General features: G+C 33.5%; 1 protein-coding gene across 4 annotated transcripts in view; it reads left to right on the forward strand.

Annotated features, from left to right (window-relative positions):
• WDR17 (WD repeat domain 17) overlaps positions 1 to 12,548 on the forward strand; it is a 129,319-nt gene that overhangs the window by 50,631 nt on the left and 66,140 nt on the right. For all 4 annotated transcript variants that reach the window (XR_012483202.1, XR_012483203.1, XM_074273447.1 and 1 more), the window contains exons 4-6: positions 5,191 to 5,421; positions 8,214 to 8,465; positions 11,359 to 11,481. Coding sequence is in view for 2 of the 4 variants with exons in the window: in XM_074273447.1 (XP_074129548.1) it covers positions 5,191 to 5,421; positions 8,214 to 8,465; positions 11,359 to 11,481 (606 nt within the window). In the remaining 2 variants the exon portion in view is untranslated. The remainder of the gene's footprint in view (positions 1 to 5,190; positions 5,422 to 8,213; positions 8,466 to 11,358; positions 11,482 to 12,548) is intronic.

A 12,548-nucleotide genomic window follows, 5' to 3' on the forward strand; every position in this document is an offset into this window, starting at 1 on the left:
GTGATGATTGTATGCCAGCTGAAACTTACAAAGTGTGTGTGTGGGGGGTCCATTGCTCATACCAAAGCTGACTGGAATTTTCCAGATTATATGGCAAAAGCAAGTTATGTCTCAGGAGTTCAAGCATGCCTTCATTGTCCATCTTTATACAAGTAAAGGGAATAGATTGTCCTGTGACAATCATGAGGGATCTCTCTCTCAGTCACTGCTGGTAAGATTCTTGCCTGAGTCATCCTTAATAGGCAGATCTTACATCTAGTAAAAGATCATTTACCTGAGACCAGTGTGGCTTCAGAAGTGAGGAACAGTTCATATGGTCTTTACTGCCTAACAGAAAAATTTTACCTCCAGAAAAAATTCCAGGAGCATAACAGAGGTACACAACATTTGTAGATTGGACCAAGGCCTTTGATACTACTAGTCATGAGAGTATATTTCATCATGGCATGCTTGTTTGAGTTCTGGACAATGAGCTCTAGTGTTCTGAATCAGCAATGGAGTGAAATGAGGCTGTGTGCTTGCTCCCATGCTTTTTAGCATGATATTTTCAGCCATGTTGTCAAATGCTTTTATAAAGAGGACAAACATGGAATCAGTCAGCTAACTTAGTGATGGTAAATTCTTCAACGTGGAAAGGTTACAAGCCAAAACTGAAGTGGAGGGAATATTAGAGTATGATATTTTTGTTTGCAGATGATTATGTACTCAATGCAGGCTCCCAAGCTGAGATGCAACAAAGTATGGATCAGTTCTCTGCTGCTTGTGCTAATTTTGGCCTACCAGTTAACACCAAGAAAACACAGGTCCTCCATCAGCCAGCACCACACCATCTATATGTGGAATCATCAGTTGCAGTAAATAGCATAATTTTGAATGCTATGGATAAGTTTACTTATCTTGGCAGTATACTTCCAGGGATGTCCACATTGATAATGAGATTGACATATATATTTCCAGAGCTAGCTCAGTGTTTGGGAGACTGAAGAAAACTGTGGCAGAGGAGAGGTATTGCAGTGATTACCAAACTGAAGGTCTACAGAGCCTATAATATGCCGACCTCATTATTGTATGCTTGTGAAATCTAGACAGTGCCCCAGCATTGTGCCAGGAAACTGAATTGCTTCCATTTGAATTGTCTTAGGAAGATTCTGAAGATGACTTGGAAGGATAAGATACCAGACACTGAGATCCTTTCTCGAACTAAACTGCCAAGCCTTCCAATTTTACTGCAGAGAGAACAATTCCATTGAACTGGCCACATTGTTCAAATGCCAGATATTACAATTGCCAAAAAAATTATTTTATGGAGAACTTGCACAGGGCAAATACTCACAAGCCATAAGCTTCAAACTAGACTATTTCTCCATTATCTTCATCCCTATTGCACTGTATGTCACAGCATTTATTCTAGAATTCTCAACATGATATATACAAGATGGTCAGAAAAAAGCAATACAAAACACTCTCAAGGTATCTCCTAAAAACTTTAGAATCAATTGTATGAGTGGGGAGACCCTGGCATGGGATTGCCCAGCAGGGAAATCATCAGAGAATGTGATGAGCAAAGCAGAATTGAATTAGCTCAAAAGAAATATGAGCTGAGCAAAATCAGAAAAGCTACACCAAATGTTTAGTTAGTAGAAACTAAATATAGAACAATATCTCATATTATTTACCAAAATAAAGCCAAAATGGATGCATGATTTAGAGATACAGCAAATTTAAAGATATAAGCAAATTAGGAAAGCATGGAAAATTTTATCTGTCAGATCTATGAATAAGAGAAGAAATTATGCCCAAATAAGTGACCTACATTTTTATGTGGGATATAAAATGGATAATTTAGGTTACATAAATTTAAAAGGCTTTGCACAAAAACAATGTAGCAATTTTCTTTCATAAAATCTTCATGGAGAGTGTAGTCAAATTTATAAGTATATGCATCATTCCCCAATTGATAAATTATAAAAAAATATGTGAACAGATAGTTTTCAGAAGAAGAAACCAAAATTATAGTCATATAAAAATGTTCTAAATCACTATTGATTAGAGAACTGAAAATTACAACAACTTGGAGATGTCACTTCACAACCTATCAGATGACATGACATGCTTGAGGTAATCTGGAAAAATGGGGACACTAATATACTGTTAGTGGAGTTATGAACTGATCAAACAATTCTAGAAAGAAATTTGGAACTATACTTAAAGATCTATAAAACTATGAAAATCCTTTGGCCCAGCAATGCCATTATTAGGTCTATCTTTCAAAGAGATCAAAGAAAAAACACATGAATTTTTCTCTACAAAAATATTTACATCAAGTTTTTTTTTTCCTTGTGGTGACAAAAAAATTGGAAATCAAGAGGATGCCTATAGAATCGCTAAACAGGTTGTGGAATGTGATTGTGATAGAATTCTACTGTGCTATAAGAAATGATGAGTAGGATGGCTTTAGAGAAACCTGGAAAGATATTAATTGATTCAAAATGAAGTGAACAGAATTAGGAGAAGAATACACATAGGGACAGCAATGTTGTATGATCACCATTTGGGGATGAAATAGCTATTTTCAGCAATTCAATGATCAAAGACAGTTCAAAAAGACATATGATAAAAATTTCTATCCACTTTCAATGAAAAAACTAATGGAATTTGAATGTAGATCAAAGAATACTTTTAAAACTTTCTTTGATATTTCTTTTTTTTTTTTTTGAGAGGGGTCTGCATTTTCTTTGTATCATGGCTAATATGGAAATGCTTTGCATGACTGTACATCATATCAAATTGCTTGCCTTCTCAAGGAGGGAGAAAGAGGACAGGAGAGAGGGAAAGAATTTAGAAATCAAAATTTTGGAAAAATCAATGTTAAATTTTTTTACATGTTAATTGAGAAAAAAAATAAAACTGATTTTTTTAAAGATAGCTATCTTGTCCTTTCTATGGCTTCTGTTCTCCAGAGTGAAAATCCTCAGTTCTGTCAACTGAAGCTATCAGAGGATCATCTTAAGGCTTTTAACATATTACTTTACTTCCACTGCATGCTCTCTATTTCTCAAGGTCCTTTCTAAAATATAGCTTTGAAAACTAAATCCAAAACTCAGTATGTTGTTTAAAGAATAAAAAAAAGAAAATAAAAGCTTTCTAACTATATATTCGTACTGCATGCCTATGAGCATGGCTGACATAACACATTTTTGCTTTATAGTAAATTTGCTTTGGACTAAAATCAACAGATCATTTTTAGGCACATTCCTCCTTGCAATTATGAAATTGTCCAAGTCTCATCTTTATAGTTATCATTATAAATTTATTCCCCATATTTTGGCCTGTTAAGATCTTGATGTGTCCTAAAATGTTGTAATAATATATGTAATAATGTAATATTAAGTTACAATGCAATATAGTATATTAATTTTTAGTGTAATATGCAAATTTAATCAATATGCCATTATTTCTTTAAGCCATTGCTGAATTACTAAATAGTTCGAGAACAAGGGCATATACGAGGGACACTTCATTAAAAACTTCTATGAATCCAATTATTGATTATTCTTTGAGTTCAGTCATTCATCCAGTTCTTGAAAATCCACCAAACAGCATACTATATAACATATGTCTCTCCATTTCTTCCACAGTAATAGCTCTGAGTCTTTGGCAAATGCTTTTTTACATTCTAAATTAATTATAAGTATAGGATTCTTCTGATTTACTAGTATAATAATCCTGTCAGAAATGACTTAGTTTATGTAAAGTAACTTAAAAATCTTAAGGCACTACATAGACATTAGCTCATTCATAAATCACACCCCTGTGATATTGTTTCTTTCAAGAATAGTCTTTCTGTTTTTCTTCTTGCCTTACCCATCTTGCTCACCCCATACTTTTGATTTTGAGCTTTCCAATTTGTCTTGTCATATTTTGTAAATGATGATTTTGTAAAATGTTCTGCAATATCTTAATATTATAACAGCATACTTACTTGGTAGCCAGGGCAGATCTAGAGACTTAATGAGGTACTTACAAATCAGGATAACAATCAGGATAACATCTGAGGCTGGAAGTTCTAGAAAGAGTGAAAGCTTCCAAGGCATAGTGACTAGCCTAGGAAACAAACAGTTGTTTAGAACTCATACTCAAATAGAAATGGATACTTATGGCTACATATTAACTTGGAAAACCACAAAATTAACATTACCTGTTTTATTATATTTTTATTTATTTTATTAAACATTTCCTAATTATGTTTTAATCTGGTTGGGCACTCTGGAGTTTTGCCACCAATCATACCACTAATGCCTCAAGTTTGATACCTCTGGTTTAAAAGGCAAATGGAGAGTAGAGAGAAAAGAGAAGTATATCTGGGGCCTGCCAGGAATAGTGGAGTAGGTGATTCTCTGGAGATGAAAGGGAAGTTGTTTCTTCTACCAAGAAATGATAGAAGATGCAGAAATTTTGTAAATGGAAGGAAGGGAAGTGAAAGAGCTTCCATTAAAAAGGCTTGAATTTCATGTAAAGTGGTAAGATTGGTAATCTGTTTTGAATATGAAGAATGGAAACATTCAGACACTAGGAGGAAAAGAAGAAATTATTGTCATGGAGAACATGCCAAGTAATGAGCTGAATAAAACAATTGCCAAGCAAATGAAAGCAGTGAGAGCTAATCTGTCCAGCACGGAGGATTAAAAAGGGACTCTAGTATGGTGGTGCGCCTCGCCCTGGAATACAAACCTTTTTGGTCCCTCTTTAGATGGCAGACACAAATGAGGCCAGAATAGATATGAACTGGGATAATAAAGGGGAATTCATAGGGTCATGAAGAATATCCCAGAGGTGGTACAATAAAGTTCTAAATGATGTTAAAACTTAAGGTTTGAGGGTTTATGTGGCTGAAGAAAAGTAGATAAAAAGATCGCAAAATCTATGAAGGAATACTCTATACATGGACTCATCTCCACCTTTATGGAACCAAAATTTGGATATACCATGTTTCTAATCTCTAAATTTGATTTACTTTTTGGTTAATCGGATGACAGGCTTCAAATATTAAAGATTTTTGGGACATATATTCTGTTTTTTAAAAATTAACTTTCAAGAAGGACAATTTAAAAATATTTCTTGGTATGTTTACATAAATGGACTGTTTATCTTTTATTTCAGTTTCTCTCTCTTTTTTAAAATATGTTCCAGGAATTCCTGCTTCTGTTAGCTGGTGCTGGAATGCTGGAGATACTGTGGCATTTGTTTCTCACAGAGGCCCACTGAATATTTGGACTATTTCAGGACCAGATATGGGTGTGACTGTGCACAAAGAAGCCCATGGCTTCTTGTCTGATATTTGTCTCTTTAGATGGCATCCCCAAAAAAGGGGAAAAGTTATATTTGGACATTCTGATGGAAGCCTTTCAATTTTTCAGCCAGGTAAGCATTTAGATATTTAAATAATCTAAGAACTATGCATCTTGGAGCTTAAATGTAATTAATATGACAGATCAGTAGAGTAATAGAAAGTAGAGTAGAAACAAGTGTTTCTCCTGGCCTTGTTTTAAAGTTCTACTAAGCATGATATCTCTTCTCTCTTGATGATATCATTGGAGATGCTATGTAAAGTGTCTTATAATAGCTTTTCTTTATAATCAAGAATAGACCTCTAATATTAAATTAAAAACCTTGACGTTTAGTGTTCTATTGTTATATTTAGTCCCCTTTGTTTTTTCTCTTTGTACTTTTGGCTATATAGGTACAACTTTAAGCTTGGGCAGGTTAACATGAATGTGGAAGAACCAAGAGATCATGTCCTTTTGTTGCCTACTGGACTTCATCCTACTCCTATTTTGTTTCATACCTATTCCAGTATGTCTAACTAATTATGCAGTGTAGAGTTCATAAATCTGCCAGCACAAGCAACTTTAACTTGTTTTTGCTTTTTTACTTGACTTTTACTGTGCTTCCTAGGAATATTCCTAGCTACATAGCATTTTGTCCCATCTCATTTCATGTGCAAGAAATCCTGTGACTAATGATTGACATATCATAGTGAGAAGCAGAAATTCTGCTGCCTGTCAAACTATCAGTTTATTCATTCACTTGACACATATTTAATCAGTACCTGCTACGTGTGAGGCAATGTGGAGGGTAGAAAGGTATAAGATCCCATCCCAACAAATGATGCTTTGAAGAGAAAGCTAATGATTTTCATTTACTATACATATGTACAATAAGTATATCTGTTCAGTATTATACAAAAAATTTGGTTTACTGTTCAGACCTTTTCTTATTTTTTGAATATCATTGTTGGTGTAGTTATAAGAGTATTGAACTTAGAATCATAAAGCAGCTTTGAATCTTGGTTTTGACATTTTCTAGCTATGTGACTGTGAGTAAATTATTTCACATTTCTGAGTCTCAGTTTCTTCATGTGAATGGGTGAATGAGAAAAAGAAAGAAAGATAAAAAAGAAAAAAATAAATGCTTACTATGTGCCAAGCACTGTGCTATGTGTTAGGGATACAAATACAAAATCAAGTCAGTGCTTGACCCTACAGAGTTTATGAGGGAAGAAAAATAACAGAATTGATTTGATTAAGATTCAAGAACTGAAAGTAGAAGTGGGAGAGAGGGAGAGACAAAAGGTTCATGATCACTGTGGAGTTGAAGTCTGGAAAATGAAGTAAGTATTTCTACAGTTTGGAGTCAGAGGTAATAGATATCAAAGTATCAGAGCCCCAGGTATTTATAATAATACTTAAGACTTTTTAAAGAAATAATGCACTCTATAAATGTATACCTATTAACTGACTTCCATTCACAGATCCATTTGATAGTATATGATGGTCCATAGTTGTCTCCAGTTAAGCCTTAGATTTTTTTCTAAACCTTAAGAGTAATAGTAATAAGAGTAATAGTCTAGAGCAGTACCTTCTGTATAGAATTTGAGTGAGGACAGTGGAGGTAGAAACAGTTTAGGAGCACCAGATTCCCTAGTCTCCTGTAAAGCAGTTGTCATCTCAACAGTTTGCTACTAGATAAGAAATAGAGTGGTTAATTAGTAGATTGGATTAGGTATACAAGGTAAAGAAGCTACTAATTTGACAGAAACTTCTGGGGAAACTGCAAAGCAGTCTGGCACAAACAAGGCACAGAACATCTCACATGAATACCCAAGATAATGGCTATGATTTAGACACATGAGGTGATGTAAGAAGGAACATTAGAAAAAGGTATTTGTCAGATTTATTAATAGAGGAAGAGTTCATGACAAATGAAATAAAAGGGATCACAAGAAGTAAAGGACAAATTCAATCATGGATTTTGTCATGATGCTTGTGGGTTCTTTTTCCTTTTCATTTATGCAAGAATATTCAGCAGTCTCTTTTTAAAGTTTTATTGATATGTTTTATTTTTACATTGCAAACTTTTATAGATTGCGTCCACTCCATGGGAGGTCTCGTTAATAAAACTAATAATCTATTAATCTCATCTGAAAGTGCATGCAGTATTCTATGTCTATACACCTCCCTCTATTTTTTAAAGTCACCTGAAACTTCTTTTCTCTCCTGCATGCTCCCTAACACTATTGAAAAAGAAAAGAAAAAAACAAATTTCTTGTAACAAAATATACATATATATGCATATATATAAACATTTCCTCAGTATCTATATAAAAGTATATACATATATTTCATTCTGCATCTTAAACCACCTTTCTGTCATGGATAGCATGTTTCATCATCAGTCCTCTGGAAACATGAATAGTCATTGAATACAAATTTCAAAATGGTTTTGTTTTTTACAGTATTATCATCATATAAATTATTTTAAGATAGAAAAGTTTTTTGGAAAACTGCAAAGCTATTTGTCAGTTATTAAGAGTATTTCACATTGATCTAGGTAATTATTTTTCATATCTCTTCTACTTATAAACTGCAGAATGGAAACAGTTCTGCTTTTTCACCCATTTCAGTTTTAGAGTAACATAGAGAAAAGATTCTCAATGAGTCCACAGAATGCTTGCCAAACACAATACATATATTCACAGCAACAAATTATTACTTTCCTTTATATAACCATTACTTCTGTAAATACATTCATCTTCATGATTCTGTTCACAAATGATTCATGGAGTACAGAGAACAGTAATCTGATGCAATATAAATTATAAATGGCTGACTTTGTAAATAATTTTCTTTTCTTCTTTTTTTTTTTTTAAATAGGTTCTAAGAACCAGAAACATGTTCTGAGACCTGAATCTCTTGAAGGGACCGATGAAGAGGATCCTGTTACAGATCTGGAATGGGACCCATTGTCTACTGACTATCTCCTTGTGGCAAATTTGCTTAATGGCATTCGCCTTGTAGATTCTGAATCACTTTCTTGTATCACAACATTTAATTTTCCCACTACAGCAGTATCAGTCCAGTGCTTAGCCTGGGTTCCTACTGCCCCTGGGATGTTTATAACAGGAGGTAAGTGTTATTGAGGAGTTTTCTATTGAAGTAATTGTATTCTGGGAGGAAAAATCTTATTTTAGCTTTTGTTTTGATCAATTCTATACATGTCTTAAAACATTTAAAAATCTGTACTCTTAAGATTTTCCTGAGTCAATATATAAATCTGAAAAGGAAATAGAAAATGATCGTTAGGAGTTTGAATTTTTTTTTTTATCATGATATCTAGACAAAAGTGAGAATAGAACTATTTAAATTTCCTGTGTTTCATTTGAATTTCATCTTCATAGGAAAGTAAAATTGGAACCATACATGTTTCTGATGTCCATTCCCATGTTATCTTTAATTATCAAGTATATATGTGTTTGACTTTGCCAGATTAGTTTGAGCAAAATTAGGTCTTGAAAGAATGAATATAGTCAGGAAGTAGATAAGGGTTACAGGGGTGGGGATTTTATTAGTTTCATTAGTAAATTGGTCAGCTATTATCTAGGCCTGAAAATAGGCCTGGGAAGATGATGAGGGTAGATTAGTTAATACTCAGAAGTTTGGGATTTTGATGGAACAGAGCTTTTATTCTTCTGGCATAGCCTTTAGGAATCTCAGATAATCTGTATGCCATGGCAGGGCATTAGAATAGAACTTTGGTTAAGATTTTAATATTTAAAACATTTTGCTGTCTTTATGTGTTTTTAAAGAAGATGCCATATACTTTGAGCTATTTTAAGAAATAATGCTACTTCTTTAAACTCTTCATTAGATCAACTTTATGACACTTTTAGGCATTTTTTAAGACAGCTAGATACCCATGGATAGGTTGTTATGGTTAGGTTTTGAGCTAGAACCTCCATCCTTATCTTCACTGATGATGTGACCAACATTTTCTGATATTTATTAACTTGATATGTTAAAGAAAATATTCATAATCCCTTTATGAATTATGCTTACTGTCTGAAATAAAAATATGACTTTATCCTTTCTTTGTTTTATTATTTTTTAAATTTGTTTTTGGTTAGCTTGTAGTTTTTTTTTAATCCTTCTTTAATAGTTTTTCTGCTTTTATGCATTTCACATGGCTAGTATGAGGAGAAATGTCTGTGAGTGGAGAGAGTCATTTACTCTGTCAAAGATGGTAGGAAACAAGACTTTAGATGAAAAGAGAGGTCAGTTTGGTAGCAAGAAAGAGGATTTAGAGGAATGAGAGACAGAGGAGATGGAGATCAAATGTTTTCCTTCCTTCTCTATTTGCCAAGTGCACTAAGACCAAGAGACTATGTCTCATCCATCTCTGTAGATTAAAAATAGAAATAATAGAAAAGGAGGTTTTTCTCTCTGCCTAGTTTTCTATTTCTGAGTGAAGCTGTTCTGCAAGTAAGGAATAGATGGGGGAATGGTCAGATTAAAATTATTTTACAGTAGATTTAAAAATTTTAGTAAACTTGGGGCTACAAACAGTAATTAGTATGAGATTTGTATAGTGATTGAAAGAGTATTTTTGAGCTACAAAATGATAGGGGGAAAAACTAAAAGAAGGCAAATGTTATTTTTGAAAGCTTTAGCTTACTTTAAAAGTATATGTATAAATAAATGAATACAAAACACTTAATAATAATAACAACAGATAACATTTAAATAGTGCTTATTATGTTCCAGGCACTGTGTCAAATGTTTTACAAATATGATCTCATTTGATCTTCACAACAACCCATGCTATTATTTCCATTTTACAGATGAGAAAACTGAGGCAAACAGATTTAGGTGATATCTTTAGGGTCACAGAGCTAGTGTCTGAGTCCAGATTTGATCTCAGGTCTTCCTGAACTGATACTCTGTCCACTTAACCACTTAGCTTAGGTTGTTTGTCCTTAGTTTTCAAAGAAAACCTTTAGTCCTTAGTTTTCATCAGAGATGTGATGCCAAGACATGCAAGTGGATTGGAGGGCTGTGCAAGGTAATCTGTCTCACTTTACTCTTGAGAGCCATCTGGGTTCTGTGACAAGATGTAGATCAAGATGACTGGAGAGGGTCCTGTATGCAATGGGAGAACTTGACCTTTTTAAGCTAAGATCTTCAACTGGTCTCATTTTAACTGAGGCCACACCCATTGAAGTAATTAAGCATAGGTAGCAATTTAGGCATAGAATCGCCTCTTTAACTTAAGCTCTGTGTCAATAGATAGATATGCAAAATTAAAGATAACTCCTGTCTTCTAAACCGACTTATATTATCACCTAGGGAAACCATACACATAGGGGAATAGCGGATAGGTGGGGCATTACCTTGGAGAAAGTTACAAATACAGTAAATGGAGCCATAGGGGAGTAATTTGCCACCCCTCCTTCCAAGAAAAGATGAACTAGAAAGTATAATGAGGTACTCAGCAAAATTTCCAAAGGACTCCAGCGAATTTTTTTTTTTCTGAATGAGAAGATGGTCAATGAATAGGGAGTAGAATAAAATATGACTAAGGAGGCCAAATGAGAGACTTAGAGATGCCAGGGCAAAACCAGAAAGTAAAATGATCTCACACCTATAGAGAATGGTCTCTAGGGCATGGGTGGGCAGAAAAGTAAAGGCAGATGTTAAAGCTGTGGAACAGATGGCCAGGAAATAGGGAGTGAATTTACACACACACACACACACACACACACACACACACACACACACAATATTTGTCATGTACATATAGTCTGATATATATATATGTATATATATATATATATATAATGAACTAAAGTGATGTGAGTATATTATTATATTACAAATTATAATAATTATATTATATAACATTACAACAAAATATACTAAAATCCTTTTTTAATTTCAAAATTGTTTCATTGTATTTTACATGTAGGTAATCCAATTTCAAAAATGGGCTTTATTAAAGTAATTTTTTTTTTGTTCCTATTAGATTACCAAGTTGGGGTACTAAGAGTTTGGAATGTTTCAAGGTCAACACCTATTGAGAACTTTAAATTGAAGGAAACAGGATTTCATGTTTTACATGTACTTAATTCTCCCCCAAAGAAAAAATGTGAGTAAAAATACATTATTTGATAAAAAATTTCTTGTTAATATAAAATATAATAGCTGTTAATAAATATCACAAATTTATGAAATGTCTTGGGTTGGACTGAGTAGCAGAAATAAAAACCTTGGGACTCTGACATATTTTAGCAATGACTACATAGTTAGAAAATTCAGATTTCAGTCCTTCTTCTATCATTTGCCTCCTCCCCCTGCCCCCTGTGAATTTGGACAACTTATTTATTCTCTCTAGGCTTAATTACCTTGATCTTGTAAATCCCTGATGCTTGATAATGAGCCTTTAGTAAATGCTTATTAAAGGATTAAGAAGCCACCCTTTTGAGCCTTCAATGGTCCTCAAGTCAAGATTAGACATTTGAAGATACTTGAGAAAGGAAGAAGCAGAATTAAAGTAGTAAGATTTTCTTTTTCATCATCTTTTTATGTGACTCAAAAGAAGAAAATGGCTTGAAAGTAGGTGATGTTATAATATATAGTGAATGGGTATAAGGACATGACTTTTCACAGACGGTCCCCCATTCCTGAAATGCACTTCTTCCTCACTTCTGTTTTTTAGAATCCGTAGCTTCCCTCATAATTTGGATCAGACACCACTTCCTTCTAAAGCCTTTCCTACTCATTCTCAACTGCTATATGTGTATACACATAAACACCCACAAATTACTCTATTTTGTGTCTACATATACAGATTGACTTAGTTTGTAGGGTTCATATTACAAATACTCTAAGTATTTACATACTTAATTCTGTATTTACTTATATGTGTATGTATCATCTTTCCCTAAAAAAAAAGTAAGCTTCTTGAGTGCAGATATTAACTTGCTTCTGTATTTGTATTCCTTAGTCAGTCAATATGCATTTATTAAATACCTACTATGTGCTAGGCATGGTGTTAAATGCTGAAAAGATGAAAAAAAGCAAAAGAAAGTCCTTGCCTTAAAGACCAACAGTCTAATGTGAATAATTCCTTAAATCTAGTATACTCTAAGGCATATATTAACCATGCAATATATGCTCCAATTGATAAATTAATGTTATAATTTTAGAGTTCAA

This window comes from Sminthopsis crassicaudata, chromosome 6 (assembly GCF_048593235.1).
Source record: "Sminthopsis crassicaudata isolate SCR6 chromosome 6, ASM4859323v1, whole genome shotgun sequence".
NCBI lineage: Eukaryota > Metazoa > Chordata > Mammalia > Dasyuromorphia > Dasyuridae > Sminthopsis > Sminthopsis crassicaudata.